Source organism: Ursus americanus, chromosome 29 (genome assembly GCF_024610735.1).
Source record: "Ursus americanus isolate L20-20 chromosome 29, mUrsAme1.1.p, whole genome shotgun sequence".
NCBI lineage: Eukaryota > Metazoa > Chordata > Mammalia > Carnivora > Ursidae > Ursus > Ursus americanus.
The window spans coordinates 33773374-33797830 of NC_142155.1; the positions used below are offsets into that span (position 1 = coordinate 33773374).

The 24457-nt window shown below is 55.2% G+C and overlaps 1 protein-coding gene across 1 annotated transcript in view; it reads left to right on the top strand.

Annotated features, from left to right (window-relative positions):
- C29H6orf132 (chromosome 29 C6orf132 homolog) overlaps window positions 1–8741 on the top strand; it is a 32510-nt gene extending 23769 nt beyond the window's left edge. The window contains exons 3-5 of the mRNA XM_045777039.2: window positions 589–664; window positions 3198–6360; window positions 7025–8741. Of these exons, the coding sequence (XP_045632995.2) occupies window positions 589–664; window positions 3198–6360; window positions 7025–7142 (3357 nt within the window). The 3' untranslated portion in view covers window positions 7143–8741. The remainder of the gene's footprint in view (window positions 1–588; window positions 665–3197; window positions 6361–7024) is intronic.
- The last annotated feature ends 15716 nt before the right edge of the window (window positions 8742–24457 follow it).

Below are 24457 nucleotides of genomic sequence, written 5' to 3' on the forward strand. Positions count from 1 at the left end.
TACAGAAAAAGTGTGTATGTTAGATAAGCTTTGTTCGGGCTTGAGTTACAGCGCTGTTGGCCGTGAGTTCAATGTCAACGTGTCAGGTATATATTAAATAAGGTGTCTTTGGACAGAAACACACATAAACCGGTTGGTGAAAATGCTTTGACTGAGGTTTGCAGGAACCCAATCCTGTATTTCCCTTTGGGGCGTGGATTCCGCGTTTTCTAATGCAGTGTTCGAAGTGACTTTACAGACCGTAACTACTGCAAATAACAAGACTCACCTGTACATAAAATTCACCCTTTTAAGGTTTTATTTATTTATGGTGGGGAGGGCCAGAGGGACAGGGAGAAAGGGGATCCCAAGCAGGCTCCACGCCAACACAGGGCTTGATTCCATGACCCTGAGATCATGAGCTGAGGCGAAATCAAGAGTTGGACACTCAACCAACTGAGCCAGGCAGGCGCCCCAAATTCGCCCTTTTGTGTTTTAGTGTATTCACGAGGTCACTGCTGACTTTTGAGAAGTAAAATAACCTTCTAGAACAGCAGCCTAAGAATCGTCTCTCTTTCCTTGATCCCTGCTCTCTCTGCCATCTTTCAGAATGCCCAGGAGAACCACGGACTGGCTGTGCCCACCCCCTCGGTCCCAGCAGACTTTGCGGACAAAGAAGTGACAGGTAAGAGGGCCTGGGCCTGGGGCTTGTCCATCTTCTTTTCCTCCTTCGGCCCAAGCATCCGGCCCACCGCCCCAGCTGGCGATAAAGCCGGAGTCCCCAGGCCTTTTGGCTACTGGCTGCAGTGGGTGGGAGTTGAAGAGAGCCAAGGCTGGCTAAGGCTCACTTCCAGTGGGGGAAGGATGGTGAGGGCCAAGGCCAGACAGGGGCAAGGGCAGCATGAAGCGGTGGAAAGAATCCTGGAGTCAGACAGACCTGGCTCTCAGTCCCAGCTCCCCTACGGAGTGGCTTTGCTCCTTGGGCAAATCACTGAACCCTTTGCACTTCTGTCTCTGCAAATGAGCCGGGGCCAACACAAGTCCAGTTCTGGAGGAGCAAATGAAATCCGGGATGGGACGTTAGTCACTTCTTGTCATACTTCTGCTCGAAAGGTGCCAGTGACTTCCCAGGTCACTCAAAGCAAAGGTTCTTGCCAGGACTGCCAGAATCTGGCCTCACCCAGGCTCCCCTCCTGCTTTCTCTCCCCATCTCACAGTGCCCCGACCGTTCTGGTATCCCTGCTGCCCTTCAATACCAGGCACATTTCCACCCCAGGTCTTTGCACTGCCGTTCACCCTGCCTCGGCTGCTCTTCCCCTGTACATACGTACTGCTGTCTCCCTCCCTCACTCCCCTGTTGCTCAGCTGTCACCTTCTCGGTGAGGTCTTCTATCACCACCCTACTCAAATTGTACCCCCAGCACCCCTCCTGGCTGTTTTCCACATATTGCTTATCAGCTAATACGGCTCTGGTTCACAGGTATGGTATCGTTGCTTTGCTCATTGCCCCATTAAAATATAAGCTCCAGGAAGGCCAGCATGTTGACTTTTTTTGTTTAGTTTTCACGGCTGTATCACAGCTCTTGGGTGCTTTTTTCTGTTTAAAGATATTTTATTTATTTGAGAGAGAGAAAGCATGAGAGGGAGCACAAGGGCGAGGAGAGGCAGAGGGAGAGGGAGAAGCAGACTTCCTGCTGAGCAGGGAGCCCGACGTGGGCCTCGATCTCAGGACCCCGGGATCATGACCTGAGCCAAAAGCAGATGCTCTACCCACTGAGCCACCCAGATGCCCCAACACTTGGGAGCTAAATGAATGTGAGTCTTTTCTCCTTCTCACCCCCAGTGTGTTTTTTGTCTTGAAGTCAGACAGCTGGGAGGAGCCTTCAGAGCTCCCATTCCCCAGGTTTGCTATGCTCTGTGCTCGCACGACTAGAAACTCAGAGGAGGGGAAGCAGAGGACAGGTGCCTCTAAGAGAGAAATAACAGGGCATCCTGGCGGTCTGCAGACCCTGTGGGGTGGGGGACTGGGGTCCAGGTCCAAGAAGGGAGAGGTGTGAGCTGCTGGGGCCACAGGTGCTTGGCATCTCTTAGCACCTGGGTATTCAGGTCACCTTTTCTCTACACATCCCCTCCCCCGATTCTATCCTGCAGTCCCGAGTCTCTTCCAGAAGCTCTCTGTGAGGTGTGAAGCTGGGTTCTTGGTCGATTCAGGGTCTTTGGAAAGCAGGAGTTGCTTGTGCATCCTGCTCCCTCCTACGGGTCTTTCACTCGAACTTCCTACTGCGAAGGTCTCCAGGCCCCTGCCCCTGGTCCCAACACTTCCTGCGTTTCTCCCACTTCTGCTGTCTTACAGTCTGCAAAGCTAAGTGCAGGTGGTAGCAATCAAAGCGGTCACTGCTCATTAAGTGCCTACTGTGGGCCTAGCGCCGCGATCAGCCCTTTAGGTGTTTTACGTGAATTCCCTCACGAATCTTCTCAACAGCTTTATGTGGTAAAGCATTGGCGTTCCGCCCATTAAAATGATGATGAAACAGGCTCAGCAAGGTTACCTAGAGTGTCCGAGGTCACACATCTGAGTAAGTGGTAGAGCTGGGATTTGCGCCCCGGCCCTTCTGGCTTTGCATCAGTCAAGGCCCCCGTGAGAAACAGATGGCAACTCAAAGGGGGTAACCAAAGTGTTCAGTAAAGGGGTGACATACGAGGATGTGAGCAGGGTTTGGGGACGAAGTGGATGGTGATGCCCCAGAGGCCGAAGGAGCAGTGGGGAGCTACTCCTATCTCTGAGCTGTGGGACAGAAAAGCAGCCCTTGCTGACTGTGGCCCATCAAGAAGGGAGCCAGGGTGGGGGGGTTGTCAATGCCCTGGCCTCTCTGCCCCCACCCTCTGATCTGCCGGCGGCTCCCATCGGCTCAACCCCCCCGTAGCCAGAGGATAAGGGAGTCCCCGCACACAGCAGGGCAGAGAAGAGTGAAGCAGAGAATATTCAGTCCAGGCTCCAGGGGCTGTGCCCGATAGGCAGGGGCCCCTCCCTAGAAGGGAAAGCCTCACTCCCAGGACAGCTCAGGAGACGGGAGACAGTGCTGCTCCCCCACCTGGTGTTCAGGAGGAAAGACTTGAAGCTGGCCAGTTACTCTCTTGGGTGCTGCCCCGCATAGATGGGCAAGGCTGGTTGGCTTCATTGCCCCCACTTTTCTTTTTGCTTCTCCCCTTTTTTTTAGGTACCAGCTCACTAGTGAACGGCAACCTCCGACTCTACAGCTCTGTGGGTGACCTGAGGCCTGGGCATTATGGGCAGGACCCACTCATCCCCCCACCTCCCCCAGGCCCAGCCCCGGGGCCACCCCCAGACACTTCGCAACCTCGAGAGGAGTCCCCACCACCTCCACCTTCCATGGCTCCTCCACCGCCTCCCCTGCTGATGGAACCCCCACCCCCACCCCCACCCAGCATGGCCCCACCTCCGCCCCCAGCATTGGGGCCCCCTGCCACCCTCTCCTCCCTTTCCTCCCCATCCACACCAACCCCTCCTGACTTCATTCCTCCTGCCCCACCCTTGGCCTCTCTAGCCCCACCACCACCCCCTCTGCCAGCCTCAGCACCCTCAGCATCTCCTCATACAACAGGGACTCGCCTCTTTCCCTCTGGGGGTGTCACCAAGTGGAAATCGGAGGCAGCACTGAATGGCAGGCAGCCAGAAACCCCCAGAACCAGCCCCCCCCAGAGCCCAGCTGAGCCGAAGGAGAGTCTCCTGGGACCTAAGCCAGACCCCCACCTCACTTTCCCACGCTCATTCAAGGTGCCTCCCCCAACCCCAATCAGGACTTCATCCATCCCAGCTCAGGAAGCACAGGGGACTCCTCTAGAGGAAGAAGGAGCCACCAAAAAAGCCCCCAGTCGACTCCCACTGCCTCCCAGCTTCCACATCCGGCCCGCATCCCAGGTCTACCCAGATAGGGCCCCTAAGCCAGACCACCCAGGGGAGCTCAGGGCTACAGCACCAGCCAGCCCGAGGCTGGGCCAGTCCCAGTCCTGGATTAAGGAACACGCTGAGACGCCCCCTCCAGCCCCTCCCCTTCCCCCTCCTGCACCCCCGCAACCTCCCCCTGCACCGCCACTCCCCCCAGCTGCCCCTTCTTTACCTTCTAACGAGAAGGCAGCTCCTTCACCTTCTGGGTTTACAAAAAACTGCAGATCCAGCCCTGCTGCTCCCAAGCCCAACCCTAACCCCCCCAGCCCAGAGGACACAGCCTCTTCAGCGCCCGTGGACTGGAGGGAACCCAGCCAGATGGAAAAGCTGCGGAGTGAGCTGGCAGCCTATCTCTGTGGCTCCAGGAGGGAGGACCGACTCCTCAGTCACAGGGCAGGCCCCCCGGTGGCCCCTCAGGAAAAGGAGGGCAAGCAGGGCCCCCGCCTGCCAGAGAAAGAGGCTCCCGCAGGCCAGCCAGAGAAGGAGAGCCTCCCAGGTGTTCCTGAGAAGAGTCCCTGCAGCCTGCCCAACAAGGGGGCTGCCACCAGCCCAACCCTCCCTCCTGTGGACTACATCCCCCAAGACTCCCCAACTCCCAGCGTGTGGCAGATCCGCAGTGAGCTGGAGGCCCGGTTCTCCTCGTCAGCAGAGAAGGAAGCCAAGCCCTGCATCGGGTCTCTGCCTCCCAAACCTCAGCTAGAAGGGGCAAGAATCTTGGAAAACAGGGGGGATAATGGCAACTTCTCTAAGCCTGTGGCCAAGAATCTGCCACCGCTATCCACCACCCCTCTGCCAACCACACCACTTCAGTCCAAGGCCACTCCTGGGCCAGCCACACCACCCAAGGCCACGCCTGGGCCAGCCACACCACCCAAGGCCACGCCTGGGCCAGCCACACCACCCAAGGCCACGCCTGGGCCAGCCACACCACCCAAGGCCACGCCTGGGCCAGCCACACCACCCAAGGCCACTCCTGTGCCAGCCACACCACCCAAGGCCATGCCTGGGCCAGTCACACCACCCAAGGCTGTGCCCGGGCCTGCCACACCATCTGCAGCCACAAGCGTGCCCACCACATCATCCCGTCTGATAGAGAAGAGCCTGGTCCCAGCTGGGCAGTGGGAGAAGCCCAGACCTCAAGAACCGACACCGACCTGCCAGATAGAAGCAGAAGGGCCCCCCACAGAGGCCAGTAAGCCTCCTATACTGGGAGCCCTCTCATCTCCAGCCCTCTCACCAAAGAGATCTCCCCAAGGAGAAGAGGTGACGTTTCTCTACAAGCTCCATCACAGCCAGAAAAGCCCCAGCCAAGAGGTCCCTGTGGGGACAGCACCGCTGGCCATAGGTTCAGCTGTAGGGCCAGGGGAACCTTCGGAGGTGAAGGAGCCCCAGGGGCAGCCAGCCAAGCCCTCCACCTCAGCCCAGCCTGCCGATGAACTCAGGCATCCGGTGACCGGGGAGCTGGTGCAGCCGGGCTCCCCGATGGCTCTGCTCCTTGCGGCCAGGCAGAGGGCCCAGAAGGGGAGGCCAGGAGGGCTGGCCCTGGGCCGGTCCTCCCTGTCAGGGAGCCTCCGTGGCCACAGCAGCCAGCCCCAAGCAGGCTCTGACAGCATCTTCCACAATGAGGGCCGGCCCAACTCCTTCACTGTGGTCCCCAAGTTGCCCAAGGAGCCTGAGAAGGACGCCCAGCTGTCCTCGTCGGCACAGGCCACCATACCCAGTCAGTGGAAGTCCCAGCCCCGCCGAGACCCGGAGGGCACGGAGCCAAGCCTCAGGCACAACGGGACAAAGGCGGAGCCCCAGGCCCCTGTAGCCTGGGAAAGGCCGGCATCCTCCAAACTCCCCCAGGGCAGCCTGCTGCCCAAATCCTTCTCGTCCCCTCCTTCCCCTTCCTGCAAGAGGGACGATGACGATGACGACGAGGGGGAGTTCCACTTTGAGGTCATCCCCCCGCCGCCAGAGTTCAGCAACGACCCTGAGCCCCCCGCCCCGGCCCTGGCCCTCCAGTATCTGGGGCGCCGGGGCTCTCCTCCCCGGACCAACTTCTCAGACTTGGGGCAGCCTTCAGCGCCTCGCAGCTTCTCGCGCTTTCCGGCCGGCGCGCGCCACCCCGGGGCCGGGGGCCTGGAGCGCTTCTCCGGCGGGGGCCGCTCGCTCATCAAGAAGCGCCTGTATGTCGGGGAGCCCCACCGCAGCCCCGGGCAGCCCCGCGGCGGCACTGGCCGCAGCCTGAGCTCCCCCAACTGTTTCGGGCCGCCGCCCGGAGGCCCGGAAATGCGGCGCGTCAACTCGGCGGGCCGCGCGCTCCCTGGAGGCCTGCACGCGCGGAGGCTGTCCATGGAGGGCGCCGCCCGCGGGGAGGCCAAGTTCAAGGCGCCCGGCGGCGACTACGGCTTCACCCCAGCGGCGGGCAGGTAAGCTGGGGGCGGGGCGAGGAGCGCAGCCCGGGGTGGGAAGCCGGGTGAATGCGGGCCCTGCCCTCGGGCCCCAGAGGAGCCCACCCCGCCGTGGCCGCCAGTTGGGGGGACATTGGGTTTTCACTCCTCTGGCTTTCTGGGCAGAGAAAGGGACACGAGGTGCACTTAACCTGGAAAGAGCGCTGTGGGGGGGGGGGGTTTGCCTGACCTGCTCACTTATTTCCCACCAGCTCCCTTGTTCTCTCTTTCCCTTCCCTCCTGCTTTCCCCACCAGCTCCCCCTCTTCTGTCTCCTCTTTCCCACTCTCTAGAGACTCAGGTCTTCAGGCTAAGAGTGGTGTGGCCCTTGCGTGCATATGGGGATTTCCCAACAACACAGAGAAGGATCCAGACCCAGGCTAGGAGTGAAGAGTTCTGAACAGAAGGCTATTAGGCACTATTCTGTGGCCAGCCAAGCCTAGCTGGGAGGAGGAGCCCTGTGTCTGTTGAATCAGTTCTGGTGGACCCACCCTATCCCCCCCCTCCCCCCCGGGCTTGTGTGGACAGATAACCACAGTGCTGAACCACACATCTTTTCCGCTTGTGCCCTGAGGGAGATGGGAGGGCTGTTGGTTAACTGGCTGCAAATATTAACCTACCTCTCTCCTGCTCCCCTATCCCAGGTCTCCCCACAGCACCCCCCACTATGGAAGCCCCATCAACACATTCACCGTGAGGCCTGGGACCCGCCATCCCATCTCCTATGCCTACTCGGGGAACCACCGGAAGGCCCCGTCTTGAGCCCCGGGTGTTCTCAGCTCTACTCCAAGGAGTCCGATCTGGGTGCTTGTTTTTGTGGGGGTGGGAGGGATGCGGCAGGTGTTAGGGGTCCTGCCTCACACATGGAGGAGTCTTTGTTACCTAAACACAGACAGATGACGAATGAGAAGAGGTGGAAAGATGAAGAGTGGGCTTCTGTTTCCCAAAGCACTGGTGTGGCTGTGGACTGTCTGCACGTGGGGAGGGGAGGGGGAAGGAGGAAAGGGAGGAGGAACTTCTAAGGGCCTGAAGCCTGAGTTTGCCCTATCCGGTACTGTTTGCTTTAGCAAGACTTACTTAAAGCAGTTTTACAAGCATGGCCTACTGAGCGGGTTCTAAAAGCGAGGGGTGGGGCACTAATTCTGAATCCATCTAGATGGCTCTGATTGTCTGCCCAGTGCTCCTGCAGGGCTGAGGCCCAGCTCCATCTGGGTAGGGGTGCAGATAACTGCAGGTTGATCTCTTTAGCCTCCGCCTGTCCACCATTTGCCACCCCAAGAGCTGATTCCTGGGGTGCCTAGCATAGAAGGCACATTGAGGTGGGACCAGGAATAGTCATGGACAACGCGTGGAGAAGGTACGGGAACAGAGTTCTTTGCACTGGTCAAGTGTGGGGATAGGGAGGGCTGATGGTTCCGTTTCCCTGTCCCTGGCCCTTAGCTACTTCGGCTGCCGGGAAGCCTAGGGAGAGAAGACTTGGCAAGTATGGGATGGGAGACAGAGGATAAAGTCTTGTTTTCCTACTCAGACCCAGGCAGCCATGATTTGAGGGATTGGGCCCAAGGAGCCAGAAGGCCTGGGGGCTTGACACCAAAGGCCTATAATGCAGCCAGAACCCATTTGGGAATTTGTGGGGGCATCCTACCCACCCCTCCTTCCCAATCCCAACACTACAGGTCCCCAATATTATGGAGGCTTTAAATTGCATAGTGAAGATGCTGGAAGATGCAGAATGCGAGGTAGCAGAGAGGGGCGCTGGGCTCTGAGAGGCTTTTGCTGCTGATGGGAGTGTGTTTTGGAAAGTCTCGAGTGGTAGGACTGGGCCAGTTCGGAGCAGGTGAGACCTATCAGTAGGGTGACTATTCGTCCTTGGCCTGGGCAATGCGGGCTTATGCCTGTTTGCCAGTGAATTAGACCCCCATCCGCTTTCAAAAGAAGTTCTGGTTTGGATGACATATGTTCCCCACACATATCAGGAAAACAGTATTCCTCAGTCTGTCTGCCCTGTCCCCTCCCTAGGCCGAATTCCTGGGACCTGGCCAAGGCAGGCTGCCTCGGTAAGGAGGAAGGGCAGGGAGTGGCCCATCCAGGAGGCAGGAGGAGGCCGGTAGGGGCAGCCAGGAAGCAGTGCCCTTTGGGGGCAAGATGTTGGACCTTTATGACTTGAGGTAACCAGCCAGGTACCAGGTTGTGGGGACAGCAGATGAGCGATTTCAGGGAAGGAGAATGCAGGCACCCTGATGGGGCAGGATCTGGTCACCTGTGTTCAAGACGCAAACCCCACCCCAACACCAGCCCTGGCCCTATATATATGTATGTATTTTCCCTGTACAATGTTTTATAAAAGTCTTCGCTAATTTATCTGCTGTGTCGGCTTGAGGAGTGGTGTGCGGACTCAGCTGTCTGTTGCTCTGGAGGGAGGGGAAGGGCTGGCTGTCGCTTGGCTTGAGAAATAAACGGGCCCGTTTGGACTGGCCTCAGCTCTGTGGCTGTGGACTGATGACTCGGAGCTCCTCGGCGTGATGAGAGGTGGGAAGAGCTCAGCTGGGGAAGGCTGAGCACGGGGTGGTGGCTGAGCCGGTGAGCCATTTTGCTGGGCCCACACTTTCTCTTTTGACCCTTAGGTTCTCTCGTTCTTGAAATCCTTAAAGGGGAAGAAGCAGAGCTAAGGTCTGGTGATAACAATCTGCATCCTTAAGCAAGTCTCTTTGACTCTCTGAACCTCAGTTTCTTCTTCTGTGTAATGGGCATGATAATAACACCTCCCTAATAAGGCTGTTGTGAAGATCAGAGATAGTCACGTGTTCATTAACAAGTCTTTGAGGGATTGCTGGTGGTGGGCACCGTGCTTAGCATGGATAGACATGACTCCTGCTCATGGCAAGTCTAGTGGAGGAGAGAGGGGGTAAAAAGAACACCCAGAAACATCACGCATGATAATAAGTGGTGGGACGGAAAGGCACAGGGAGTGTGAGAATAACTGGAGGGTGGGGGCGAGGAGGGGATTTCCCTTAACCGGGTGGCCAGGGCGGGCCTCTTGAAGCGGTGACATTTATGCCAATTTCGTCAAACCACCCGGCCAGTGTCTGGCAGTCAGTAGTTGCTCAATAAATTGCATTTTTGGCTGATGACTACCTTACATTTGTGTGGGGCCTTTCACAGTTTTCCATAAAGCTTTGACGTGGTGTCTTCAACTTTTCCAGAAGACGAAACTGAGAACCAGAGTGTTCATCTCACGACAGTGTCAGAGAGAGAGTTGTGTTTCCTTCTTTGAGTCTCCCCAGTGGGGGTGGGGCTGGAGCTGGGGGGGAAGGGAGACCAGGAGAATGACTCACTTATTCAGCGGCTCTTGCTTCCAGGAGGGGCCTCCCGGGGCCTCCCCTAGCCTGGGGCTTCATCCTTCTCCTGTCTTCCCACTGTGAGGCCCTCATCCTGGTAACACAGAGAACAGGGGCGCCATATCCCATAGGACTTAGGGCTCTGCCTCTGGCCACTCACCCCTCCCTGACCTTCCTAACTTTTCTCTCCCCTCACCTGGCCTGGGAGGGGCAGAGGGGTGTAGTGGAGGGTCGGGGACCAGGGCCGCACCTCTGGCACTGCCTCGGACAAGCTGTGCCACCACGGGTCTCCGCTAATTCGTCTGAAACACTACAGGGACAGACTTGCGCCGTGCGTGGGTCTTAGACTTCGTAGGGTCCCAGACCTCTTTAAAAGGCTGCTGATGGGGGACAGGAAAAAAATAAAAATAAAATAAAAAGCTGCTGAGAACCATGGATCCTCACCGCCCAAGGGACGCCTCCCACATGCATTTTTACACATTATTTTAGGCAGTTCATAGATTCCCTCCAACTAGGGCTCCGTGGACTTCACATTGAAAATTCCCCATGCAACGTTGGTTGGTCGTGGAAACCAGCAACATGTGCCCTTGACCGTTTGGAAAATTCACTGGTTCTCTGTTTATTCACAATCCTCTGAAACGTGTTGGCCCTTGTACTACTCCTGATTCCATTTTGTTGGTGAGAAAATCAAGGCTCTAAGAAGACAAGTGAGTTGCTCAGAATAGCCCACCTGCCTCCAAACTGCGACCCTCCTCACAGCTGCCTCCCTTCCCCCGTATCCACTCACCCATTCAGCCCTCGCCCCATCATGCCACCTCCCAAACTCTCTATCTTTCTAGCAGAGCAGGGGTCAGGAGGGCCTAACGGGGGTACAGGTACTCTGGGGCCAGAAAACGTTAATTGACGTGGGTGCCACGGGTGTTCCTGGATCAGGTTGGCTGCACCTTGGTTTCTGGAACCTCCCAGCAGCTCCCTGGGTGTGGCCCAAACCCCAGCAGCCAGAACCCAGCCCCTCCTGTGAGGCCCCACTGGGCGCAAGGCAGCACTGAGGCAGGTCCCAGGGCAGGCTGTGCTGGAAGCCTGGGGCCTGCCGTCAGGAGTACACGACAGCCCTATCCTCCCCAGTGGAGCCCAGCTTTTCCCAGGCCCCCCTGACTTAAGGGGGGAGGCTTCTCTTGCTCCCAGTGAGCCTTGCCCTCCCTTCTGTGGGAAGCTGGAGGATACAGGTGACTTGGGACTGGCAGGTGTGGGAGAGAGGCGACCTGAGTGCCGAGCTATCAGGCGGGCCTGCCCCGCCTGCTCACCCCACCTGCCTACCCGCAGCAGGCCACGGCCACTTTCATCTCCCCTGCTCAAAGGCAATGCTGGCGTCCCGTCATTGGCTGTCCAGGATGGGTGGCCACTGCAGGCAGAGGACCTGGGCCTCCTTCCTCCGAAGCCCCAGGGACGGCCAGCTGCTGTAGACCTGGGGTTCAGGCCTCGGGAAATTTTTAGCAGGAAGGTGAGAGAAGGTGAAGTGCTGGGAGAGGGTAGAGACCAAGACAACACATCATGAATGCTCACTCGTGTACGTGAATAACCCTGTGCTCCCCGCCAATTCCCGGGGCCCCAAAACTTCACTGACATTTGGCCCAGAGGAGCCTCTCCTTTCCCTCCCGGAGAACCATTGGAACCATTGTCTGAGCTACAGAGTGTGTTCTTACGGGCTCTCTTGTCTTCCAGGCTGGCTCCCTTTCCCCACCCAGGTGTCGCAGCACCCTGACCTTGGCCTCCAGTCTTCCTTCTGTATAGTTTCTTCTCCGGAAGACTGAGCCCCTCCGCACCAGAGGTCCACGTTTCTTTCTTTCTTTTTTTAAGATTTTATTTATCCATTTGAGAGAGAGAGGGAGAGAGGACACAAGCAGGGGAAGTTGTACAGGAAGGGGGAGAAGCCGACTCCCCGCTGAGCAAGGAGCCCAACATGGGACTAGACATGGGGCTCGATCCCAAGACCCCAAGATCATGACCTGAGCCGAAGGCAGATGCCCAACTGACTGAGCCACCCAGGTGCCCCCAGAGGTCCACATTTCTAATGAGAAAGTGCTCCCTGGACATTTCCAGGTGGATGCCTGGCCAGCCACCCAAATTCAGCCTCTCCAAAAGGGACTTTTTCCCCTTACTTCCTTCTCACACAATTGCAAGACCAGAGCAGCCAGGCCCATCTATCCCTACTCCTGCCGCGCTGCTTCTGTCCCCTCCGCTTCCTCGGGCTGACTCATTCTTCAAGACCCAGCTGAAATCAGCTCCTGCTGGAAGCCCTCCCCAGCCCTGTGCTGCTCAGAAACGCCTCCGTCCACCCTACAACACCCAGTTCCCTTGCTTGGCTCTTCCCCATCCTGTAGGCTCTGCTCAGACACCCCTCACCCCCTGGGCCACATCAGCTCTTGCTAAAGGCTCCCAGCGCCCCCTGGTCCACTCACATTGGTGTCACTTGCTCCACGTCTCCCTCCCCCTGCAGCTGGTGAGCTCCAGAACTCAAGGATGGCCGGTCTTGTTCATCACGGTATCCCCAGCGTCTCGTGCGGCTCCTGGCACTCGCAGGAGCACTAAACGTATGTTTGTTGAATGAATCCATGTTGGTATTTAATCAAATACTGTCAAGTACTATTTAAGTTCCTTGAGGGCAAAGATCGTGTCTCCTATGGATTAGTGACCACGTAACTCTCTTGTTTCTGGAGGTGTGTCACCTGACCTAATGCTGAGGTTCTCGGGTGGCACAAAATTATGGTTTTAGAGATGGGGACTCTTAGGTTTCATCACAAAGGTGTCGGGGTGCCTTGGAGTGGCTCTTGCCAGGAAGGCTGAGACACGCTACCCTCTAAGGGGAGACAGGAAGGGCTAGGAGGTGATGCGACCTGATGAGGCTGTTCCCGTGCTTACAAAGGGCCAGGGCGAGGGGTGGCAGGCAGCCTTCATATCAGGTGCCCTGGGAGTTAGCCAGCCTCCTGGAGTTTCCAGCTCCAACCATCCAAAGGATTCCTGTTCTGTTTAACTCCTCTTTTGATGTCCTTTAGTCTCCAGTAATGTTATTCGGAGCCGCGGCCTCTCCCACCTGGGCAATGGGGACCAAGGGGAAAGGCTCTGCCCAATGTGGGCCAGAGAACGAGAAGGAACAGCTCCTGCTCTCCACCCCCCCCCAGAGCATCCCCCAAGAGGAAAGCCTTATGGTTGGCTGTCTTGTTTTCCTTCAACAGCGAGCTACCTGCATGGGGTTCTCGGGGGCTGGCAGAGATCTAAGCGCCGAGCCCGGATCACCAGGCTTGCTGCTTTCAATGTCGTCCCCTTCAGCGTTAGGATCGTGACCCCAGCGCTGCTCTCAGAAGCCGGGCACAGCCAGCACTCTCTGCCGGGTGCTCCCTGCGCATCCTTGAAAATTCAGTGTCTTCAGTCGGTGTTTTCCACAGACGGAGCCTCCGGATTGCTTTTACCTTTCCTCACAGCAGGGGTGGATCTCCTGCCATTTCCTGTCATTGGTACCTAGCTTATTTTGTAAGCCACTCAAAGAGGGCTTGGTAGGCTCTTGTGCTTGTTCTCGTTCTCTCCTCTATCCTGTCTGGGATCTTCCCGTGTTTTGGCTCAAAACTTTTCAGCATTTGTTCCAAATACTTAAGGTTAGCACAGCACCCCATCAATTCCATTCAACACCACTATGGGGTGCCACTTAGTGCCAGGCAAAAGGCTCGCAGTCCAGAAGACATGAGAGTGTGCACGCATGCGTACACACACACACACACACACACACACACACACACACACCTGGAATAAAAAGCAGGAGCATACAAAGTTCTCCCACCCAGGAGAGCTGGGTAGCCCAATAGAGCAGGCGAGCACATGGGACACTGTTGGCCAAGCACTGTGGGTGGCCCCTCTTGCTGGCCTGTGACCGGTCATCAAGGCTGTCCTCAGGTCCGTGACCCCAGTGGCAGCCCGCGCCTAAGGGGGCAGAGGAAGGAGGGCTGCCCTTTGTTTTCCTTAAGTGTGTCTGACACTTAAACCCTTGGTAAAGAGTGCCCCTTATCCCTGACACAAACACACTCACTGCTGCTGTCTTTTGGTGACTTCTCTTCGCCATTGAAAGCTGCTCTTGACCTTCACTTTAACCTGATTCCTCCAGGGAGAGTGGAGCGGAGTGAGGAGAGGACATCTGGGTAACTTGTCCTTGTGTCCGGCGCTGCTTTCCTTGTTCGTGGGTGTAGCCTTGAATGTGTGTGTGTGTGTGTGTGTGTGTGTGTGTGTGTGTGTGTGTGTGTGTAGGGGGAGGCGGAGGGAGAGGGAGAGAGGGAGAGAGAGAGAGAGAGAGAGAGGGAGAGAGAGAGAGAGAGAGAGAGGGAGAGAGAGAGATCCTTCTGTGTGCACACGGGCCAGATGTCACCAGCAGGTGGCGCTCTGCTCCCAGGCACCTGACCTCAAGGCTGGCGGGGGGACGGGGTTCAGACTCCCATTCAGCTGGGGTTGACATGGCTCCTTCCAGGATCCAGACTCAGAGCTAAGCGCTGTCCGGTACACCAGTCATTCTCAGACTTGAGCGTGCATCAATAGCACTGGAGGACTTGTCAAAACATCGATTCCTAGAACTCTTTCCCAGAGCTCCTGATTCAGTGGATTTGGGATGGGGCCTGAGAATTCACATTTCCAACACGTTCCCGGGTGGGGCGGCTAGTCCTGAAGGCCCAGGGACCACACTTTGTGAACCGCTGCCACGTGGTATCCCATTTAATCCTCTCTCCTCACTCTGGGGACGTGGTACCACTCCCAACACACCAAAGAAGAGTCTGAAGTACTGACAGGCCAGGTGACCTCGCCTTGGTCTCCGTGCTGGGGCAGCGTGGCCGGGTGGGCGTGGCCACGCCTGTCCGGATTCTGGACCCTGGCCGCTCTTGTTCCAGGAGGGCAATAACAGACAGCAGGTCTGGGATAAGCAGGGTACTGGGAGAGGGGCATAGGGCACTGTTACGCTGGAGTAATTCCTCCCGCGTCCAAGGTGTTTTAAAAGCACTTTAGCGTCTATTGATATCTAATCTCACAATATTGGCCAACACTCTTGACCCCGCCTCCCACCCCGTCCCCTTCCCTTTTTAGGGCTGAAGTTCCTGAGTCCCTCCCTGAGAACTGTCCTTACTACCTTGGAGCCACCTTTGTCCAAGGTCACACGTGCTCCCTGGGGGCAGCCCCCTTTCACTGATAGAGGCATCCCACCCCACCCCCCCAACTCAGGACAACTCTGGGGGTCATCTTAGCTCCAGGGCTTCTGATGGCCCCTGTCCTGGCAAGCTCAGGCAGTCCAGCTTCTTCCTCTGCCCCACCCCTCCCCCCATTGGGTGTGCATCCTGAAGGCACCCCCCCAAGAAACTCCCTGCACACAAAATCTCTGTCTCCCAGGGAACCTGTCCTGCAAGGACTCGTTGGGTACCGTTCTAAGCATTTACATGTGTTAGGTCATGGGATCCTCCCAACAGCCCCAGAAGGCAGGTGTTTTGTTATCCTCAGTGTATGGATGAGAAACAGGAACAGAAAGGCTAAGTAACTTGCCCAAGGTCACAGAGCTAGCCAGCTGGCAGAACCACAATTCCTATGCAAGCGGTCCAACTCCGAAGTATGACACAACACTGTCTTCTGGAACCAGCCTCAGGGAAATTAAACAAAGAGAACAGCTGAAGACATTCTGATTTAAGAGGGAAAAAAATCTCTGTGGCCCCCAATTCTTTTCCACCAGGCTCTTGCTGGGGCCTGAACATGCGTAGCCTTGGTGCTTAATTTTAGCTCCGTTGTTCTCATCTGGGGGCAATTTTGCTCCCCAGGGGACATTCAGCAATGTCTGGACACTTTCGGTTGTCAGACCTGGGGGGACTCTATGGGCACTTGGCAGATGGAAGTCAGGGATGCTACTCATGTCTTACAACACACAGGGCAGCCCCCCGCCCACCCAGCCCCCTCAATCCAGCCCAAAACATCAGCTTGAGAAACCCTGCCATCTAGGTTGGAGTCTGGTCTCCCTGAAGTCCCAGCGTGACGGCCACTTGAGAGTAGACTCTGGTGGAGGTGGTCAGAGGTCCTTGAGCCTGCGGTTTGGAGAGGGTTTGGAGGGTAAACCTCCTACTTCAAAACCCTTGAAGCACAAATATTATCCCCAGTTGACAGGTGAGGAAACTGGAGCATCAAGTGGGTATGTGAGTAGTGAAAGGAAAGGAAGCTGAGGGCCCTGGAGATGTGCCCTTTCCTTCCTTCATAAGTCAGCAACAGGTCAGCTCAGCAGGCCCAGTTTGGTTCAAGGAAAGATTACAAAGATACCAGGCCCCACATGATCCACTCATTCTTCACCTCTGACCTTCCTCTTGCCACTTTGCCCCTTAACTCTCCATGCTGGCTGCACTGTACTGCTTAACACGCTGAGGCCACTCCTGCCCCAGGGCCTTTGCACTTGCTGTTCCTTCATCACTGAATAGTCTCTTCCAGATATCTGGTCTCATTCTAAATGTTACCCTCTTGGAGAGGCCAGGCCTCCCCTAACTACTCCATAAAAGGGCAATACCCTTCCCCCTCCCTATTCTCATTACTTTGCTTTATTTCTTCCTCAGCACAGATGTGCACCATCTGATGTACAATATATATATTTGTTTATCCTTAGGCCTCTCCTCCCTCATCTCTACACTGATTTACTCACTATCCTTTTCCCACTGGTCCTAATTTTTTAATTTTAATGTTTTTATCATTTATTGTTTCTGCTACAAACTGCCTCTAATCCATTGTGGAATAAAAAGAAATACAAAAAAGAAAGAAAAAAAAAAGAAATACAAAAAGGAACTAGCTCATGATTACACGGTTAATGGCAGAACCATTCGTTAGACTAGTTCTCCTAATAGTTTTCTACCAAGATTTCCAAACAACAAAGTGGAGCAAAGGAACATGCCATCCCACCTCCTCAAGCCTTAGGGGAGAAGCCTGAAGCTGCCACTAAAAAAAAAAAAAAAAAAAAGCAACATTTCTTTGAGGCTTTGCTTTTTATGGACATTTTTCACTTTATTTCCTAAAATATTTATACTTATTCAACTAGAAAAAAATTTTTTTAATTCAACACTTTATTTTTTTTTTAAGATTTTATTTATTTATTTGACAGAGAGAGACACAGCAGAGAGGGAGCACAAGCAGGGGGAGTGGGAGAGGGAGAAGCAGGCTTCCCGCTGAGCGGGGAGCATGATGTGGGACTGGATCTCAGGACCCCGGATCATGACCTGAGCAGAAGGCAGAGGCTTAACGACTGAGCCACCCAGGCGTCCCTAGAAAAGGTTTTTTAGAAGTTTTTCAATACAAATCACTCCACCACCACAAAACCCAATGTGGAATGCGAGGGCTGAACATGTTGCTGATCTGGGGGCCCAGGGCCCCCTGTGCCACCCCACCTCACCCCTGCCCCGGAAGAGACTCACAGCAGACGGTACTCCGCAGCTCTGTGTGTAGTTGGCCTCAGTTTCCTGAAGGGCTAGAGTTTGTTAACTCTTAGTTCCCGCCAAGCTGAGTGTGACAACAGGCTTTCTTTCTGGATGTGCTTGGAAGGAGGAAGCCAGGATGTGGAGAAGATAAGACGGTGGTGAGAGCTGGACTGCGGGAGGACTCCAACAGGCCGTGGGCTCCTGAGGTCCTGTCAGGGCTCACAGCGGTTGAGGGAGGGAGGCCTCAAGGACACTGATGGCTCATACATCACCCAGAGCTGAGGCCTGCTCATGCTTGACTGTCTCCCGCACAGTAGGGATCTCTGCAGGGAAGGGACCCAGGCTGCTTCTGGGGCTGCGCTGGCTGGGGGATGGGGAGGGGGCTCATGCCAACTTTCGGAAGAGGACAGAGCTACAAGCTCACCAGTGCCAACATCTGAAACAAAGGCCACCAACACAGCCCTCCTACTTCCCCTCTTCTCGCTCCCTCCCTGCTCAGGCCTCCGGGAAACACAGTGAAGGGGCAGGCCCTGATCCTGTTCTGGTGTGTCACCTTCCGTTGGGACGTGCGCTTGGTCCATAACCCAGGCCCTGGCAACCTTCACCACAGCCGGGAGGCGGGGAGGAAACTGGGAATGATGTCAGTACCAGCACGAGTGTCGCGCTATCATCTCTCCTATCACACCTCTCTCCCATTCTCGCTCTCTCTCAGTCATACCTTTGAGGTATTAGCCCACTTTGGAGATGAGGAAAAGTGAGACGCAGGCGACTCAGTCACTTGCAGCTAGCGGAGCAGAGGGACCCGGGACGGACCGCAGACCTGCTGGCCCCGAAGGCAGTCACCACTCCGCCCCATCACAGCGCTCGGTATTTAGAGGTGGGAAGGAGGGTAAGACTCCCTCCATATGGGCAGTGAAAAGCAAACCGGGGAAAATGAACCAAAAAAGCCAAAGACACAAAAGGTGGCGTTTTATCTGCCACTGCCTGCGTGCCAGGGATGAAAGAACAGATCCCCGTGTGCTTACGCATCCATAGAAGAGCTCTTGAAGGGACACACAGGAGACCCGCCCTACCGGCGGCGGGGGATGGGGTGGCAGAAGAAACAGCACGAGGAGGAAGGCTTAGCTTTTACTGTGTATCTTTTTCCACCTTTTGAATTTTGTACTGTGTCCATTTGTCATTTAATACAAATATTTAAATAGTGCCTGGCGCACGGAAGTATCACAGAAGCATGTGCTGGGGCGCCTCGGTGGCACAGTCGTTGAAGCGTCGGACTCTTGGTTTGGGCTCAGGTCGTGATCCCAGCGTCGTGATCTTGGGGTCATGAGATCAAGCCCCAGATCGAGCCCCGAATCGGGCTCCATTCTCCGTGTGGAGTCTGCTTAAGACCCTCTCCCTGGGACGCCTGGGTGGCTCAGTTGGTGAAGCGTCTGCCTTCAGCTCAGGTCATGATCCCAGGGACCTGGGATGGAGCCTCTTGCTAAGTGGGGAGCCTGCTTCTCCCTCTCCCTCTGCCTGCCGTTCCCCCTGCTTGTGCTCTCGCTCTGACAAATAAGTAAAAAAAAAAAAAAAAAAGACGGTCTCTCCCTCTCCCTCTACCCCTCCCCCTGCTCTCTCCCTCTCTCAAATAAATCTTTTTACTTTTAAGTATGTGCTTTTGTCATTATTATTTAGAAATCATAGAAAATTACTTTAAGGGAGAGATAACTTGAGAAGGAAGGGAGAGCAGAGCTGGGGCTGATGGGGTGGGAGTGGGTCTGCCCCAGTCCAGGTAGATGAGTTGGAGATGGCCCCAAAAGGACAGCTACTGGGAACAGCATTCCTGGGTGCTTCTGAAAGCTTAGGAAGGATGCAGGTCTCTCTCATACAAGCTGGGGACACACTCCCTGACAAGATCCCAGAGTTTCCATGAAGCCAGAAGAAGACTTCAGGGGAGACTATGAAACCTGGTACATTCGGGCCTCTGAGAAAAGAAACTAAGTACTTCAGGGGACATGGCAGGACTAGCCTTGGGCTCTTCGAGAACAGGGTCCACGCCTGAATGACCTTCTAGAAGGCTGCGGCTGGCCCTGTCCCCTGGGTGATCAAGAGAGGGCCCAGGCCCAGGTACCACTGTCTCTGACAAGCTTGTTGGAACATTGTCCCTCAACAGGAAGGGTTGGAAGGAGTACAGAACTTGGGCTGGCTTACATGTATGTCTTCTTTGACCTTTTTGGTTCTCCTGGAGACTAGCCAACTTGGGAGCACTTGGTAGCCTAGGACAATGTCTAATCATTCTCCAGAATGTACCTGGCCCAAGAAACATGGGGGAAAGGGGAAGGAACACTGCTTGGCTAATCTTATTTGAATTTTCTGGAGAGGATGGTCAAGGAAGGGGGCAGCTCCTGGCATTGGAAAGGGGTAATGCAGACGGGGCAGCTACTAGGATGATTTCATATGGAGTATACCCCCCCTCTGAGAATGCCGAGTTTCAGAAGGAATTCTCACTCTGCTCCTGTGCATGCCCACCAGGACAATTTGTGAACGGAAAGGACGGGCAGGTGCTCACAGCAGCTCAGGGGCAGTGGAGAAAGCTGGGTTCCAGAGAACATCTTGGGTCCCTCCTCAGCAGGGATGTCGCACTGGGAACACTGTATTTGAAAATCCACTATGGAGAAGTTTACCTCAGTCATAACAGAAATGCAAACTAAAGCTATTCTAAAATACCATTTTTCACTTAGGTTGGCAAAAGATTAAAATTTTGATCACACATTATCTTGACAAGTGTGTAGGGAAATAGGCTCTTTTCCCCTGGAGGGAGAGGCTTAAATGGTACCACCCCTGTGGCAGGCATTGGGCAATAGCTACCAAAATGTGAAATACATATCGTGGGCAAGGAATTCCACTCCAGGAAGCTGGCCTACAGATAGCCCAGCAAAATGACATCATGTCATCACAGCATTTTTTGTTGGAAATATCCTCAATTTCTCTAAATAAACAGTCAGTGGGGAGGATAATCGCACGGCCTCCCCGGGCTGCTGGGAGGATGCGCGCGCTTCATCCCCGGCAAGGGCTTAGCGCCGCGCCTGGCGTGTAACAGGTCTGTCAATGGATTTGTGCCCAGACGCATCGTGGTTTCTCATGGGCACCCTGACCCTTACAGGATCAAAACAGAACCCCCCGGCAAGGCCAACGAGGCCCTTAGGGTCACCTTTAACCTCCGTTTCCACACTCAGCCTTGTGTTCCCTTCATCCGCTGTGGTCTCTGTCCTCTCTGCCTGGAATGTCCCTTCTTTCCTTTGCTTGATTGCTCAGCCTTAAGGGCCAGATCACGAGTCACCATCCCTGGGACGCTCTTTCCGAACTCTCGGCCCAGAAGGAGCCTGTGACAGCGGGGAGGCTGGGGTGCCCCTGGGGGGCATCATCACACCACACGGTGACACCCTCCCCCCACGCACTTGCTTGCTACGATAAAATGAACGGGAAGAGAGCCCGCTCCACTCCAACAGAACCACGCGAGGGACCATTTTCTAGCTCTCAGGCTGGCGAGCTCCCATGGGTTTGGGGACACAGGAGGCGGAAGTTTAAGAGACAGGCACTGAGGTGACAGTGTAAGTTGCCACAACTTGTGAGACATCCAGGGACACCTGTCCACGTGTAGTGGGCACTCACGGTGAAATGACAGGCGCACCAATCTGCTCACGGCATCTGTGTGCAGTAGAAGCCTGCAAAGCACCTCCGTGCCCATCACCTGGTTGAATAACGGTGGAGCCGCACTATGGACCACCATTGCAGCCGAGGGACAGAACAAAGCAACTTTTATTACTGACAGGGAACCACTCCCGAATGGTACACTGAGAAGTGGGGGAGAAAGCAAGGATCGTTTATACAGTATCTGCCATTGTGTAAAAAGAGGAGAGAGTATATACAAGCATTTGCATTGTATATACATAAGATTATATTGATAGGGACACACTGGTCGCCTCCAGGGAAGAGACCTGGAAGTCTGGGAAACAGGGCAAGAAGGAGATGCTTAGTCATCCCTTCTTTTTCTATCTTTGAAATTTTCTACCATGTACATAATCTATTCAAAATTAAATTAAACAACTTTTTAGTAAAAAAGGAAAAGCTAGTAATAAAATGGAGAGGAGGGTAAGCCGCTCGCTCCAAGAGGAGGAGAAATACCTTGAATGTGTTTCCAGAAGCGAGAATGTCCATGGGCAATCTTTACCCTCAGGCCGACTGCCCCCCACTCGCACCTGAGCACTGCGGCCTGACTGACGTGCAGAGAATTAAGAACCTGTTTCAGTATGAGCCTGAGTAAAACAGAAGAATGGTAGACCCATCATCAGTGGTTGAGGAAAATTCATAAATGAATGCTTAACAAAGTCCTAAAGAAATCAAATTAGAACTTGGGGCCCCGGGGCTCTTTCATGATGGCAGATAACTGGCGAGGCTCAGGCCATTCCTCTTACACCCAGGGCGCTACTGCTAAGGGCCTGTGAGCCTCCCGACCCTTCTATTTAAAAGCCTCGCAGATCATCAGGAACTCACCTGGGCCAATGAGCTGGCGCAGGGCCCATTCCAACCCCAGACGCCATCAGGTCAAAGGGCCCACTTCGGGGCGCCTGGGTGGCTCAGTCCGTTAAGCCTCTGTCTTTAACTCAGGTCGTGATCTCAGGGTCCTGGGATCGAGCCCCACGTCGGGCTCCCTGCTCTCCTTCTCCCTCTGCCCCTCCCCCCTGCTGATGATATCTCTGTCTCTCAAATAAATAAATAAAATCCTTAAAAAAAAAAAAAAACGACCCCTTTCCTGGGGCGATACTGGTGTGGAGCAGGAGGAGATGTTCGCAAACCCAGCCTGCCTAGCTGGGGTGCAACCTGCGGGCCAACGGCCAATGCCGGATTTACAGGGGAGAAGGCTGGCTCCAGCTGGCTCCGGCTGGCACCAAACCAGCCCCCGAAGACGAAGATGCTACAGGAGGGCCAACAGGAGCCTCAGGGGCTGTGCGGGGGCCTGGTGGGGCCTTGGGGATGGAGGGTACCTGCCCTCCCGCCTTTCTGCAGGCCATCTCAGCTCTCCCCTGTCCCTTACCTCTTCCAGAAGCTTCGCTTGCCAACACCACCCCCTTCAGGCCGGTCTTCAGCCCTCAAGTCCCACCCTCTCCTGACACTTACCCCTCTGTCTAGATGCGTGGTGCTTGTGTTTTTGTCTCCCTGACTACAAGTGAGCGCCTGGGGGAAGAGAGTAACTGTGTGTTTTGTTTCCTCCCTCTCCCTGTTCCTACAGGACTCAGACTGCAGGGAGACGCCCAGAGGCCTGGTTGGCTCTCTTGGGGCCTCCAGTTTGGTGTTGCTGGTTGTCCCCCTTTGGAATCACGTTTGCTAAATGCCAAACTTCGTGGAACTGAGACAAGTAGTCTCACACGCCCCTCCAGCCAGAACACCACCCAGCGGCCAGAATGATCCTGGCATTTCCTTGCTACCCAGCACTGAGTAACACCCAAAGCTCTTACCCAGGCCCCGAGGCTTTGCACGGTGTGACCCCCTGCTCCCCCCTGACCCCTCTCCAGGCACACAGCACTTGCTTTCCCCTCTCCCTGGAGTGCTTTTCCACTCGGCTGGCCTCATCGATGCATTCAGAGCCCTGCTCAAAGACAGCTTTCCTTCCCTACCCTTTCTAAGATAGCGACCCTTTTGGGGCACCTGGGTGGCTCAGCGAGTTAAATGTCTGACTTCAGCTCAGGTCATTATCTCAGGGTCCTGGGATCAAGCCCCTTGTCTAGCTCCACGCTCAGAGGGGGAGTCTGCTTCTCCCTCTCCCTCTGCCCCTTCCCTGTTCCTTCTCCACCTGCCCCCTCCCCCTGCTCTTGCTCTCTCAAATAAATAAATGAATAAATAAATAAATAAATAAATAAATAAATAAAATCTTTAAAAAATAAAACAAAATAAAATAAAATAGCACCCCCTTTGGCACCTCGCTCCTCTCAGCTGCTCCTCCAAACCCACTCACTCCTACCTTTCCCCTGCACTGTGCCCTGGGAGGCCGGCCCTCTGGCTTCGCTTCTCTGTTCAGCAGACAACAGGCAGGATACCCAAAGTCTGGAGGGAGGAGCCTGAGGCCAGGGTATTAATTCCCCAGCAGGCTCCTTCCCTCCAGGGTCGCCGTGTGTGACTGGGCGCCTCAATGACCCAAGGCCTCAGCTCGTGGCAGAGGGCACCCACACAGGCCTCTCTCCAGGTTCTGGTAACTGCCCGCTCCCTGTTACTCACCCAGGTATTACACCACCCTTGTGTTCCCCCCTCCCCTCCACCACCGTTGGAGGTAATCCCTTTATTAAATCTTCCTTAAATTACCCAAAGCAGGGGCACCTGGGTGGCTCAGTCAGTTAAGCCGATAATGTCTGTTGAATGAATGAATGAATGAGGAAAGAAAGGATCAATATAATCTGGACAGGATATGGAGGCTGGAAGGACAGGCCGGATTGTAGGAGGTGGTGGCCAGGAAGAGCATGAAAGAAGGCATGGGCTGCAGCAGTGATGAGAATGGCCTTCTCCCCCATTGGCATAAACCCCCCGTTGATGTCCTTCTTCGCATTTCTCCACAATCTAATGCTTTTGGTTTTGTTTTCTTCCCACTGGAAGTGAATTCCCTGGGGGCAGGGGCCATGTCTGCCTTGTTCACCGTGGTATCCTTAGAGCCTGGCATAGTGCCTGGCATACACAGAAGGTGCTAGATCCACATTTTTTCACTAAATGAAAGAGATAGGAGTTATCCAAAAGAAACAATGAACTGGCAGAGGTCCTGGGAAGCCAGGTTGGGCAGGTTAGACTTGGGCTGAGGAGCCGTAGGGAAGAACTGCGAGTCGTCCTGCAGGAAGGGAAAGGACTTGTAGGAAGGCGGGCCTGCAGGAGATGCAGGCTGGGGGACAGCAGGGACGTGCGGCCTCAGACTGGAACGGAGGGCAGAGGGGGCAGAATGTGGTGACTGACCCGATGCAGAGGAAGAAGGAAGATTCCAGAGGGTTTAGCCCTGGGGGGGCGGGGGGGGAGCTGAGAGGATGAGAAAATGCTGTAAAGCCTGCCACCAAGGCCTGAGGCAAGTACTCAAGGGCCAGCTGCTGTGGGCCTGTTTCTACCTTCCTTCCGAAGTGGGAAAGCCGGCGGCAGACATGGAATCAGATCCAATCTGACTGCGTTGCATGGAGAGTATGTGGCGAATGAGCTACAGACGGATGGATCCATAGCTGGGTGGGTTGGGGGAAGAGCCAGCAAAGAAAAGGGAAGCCAAGAG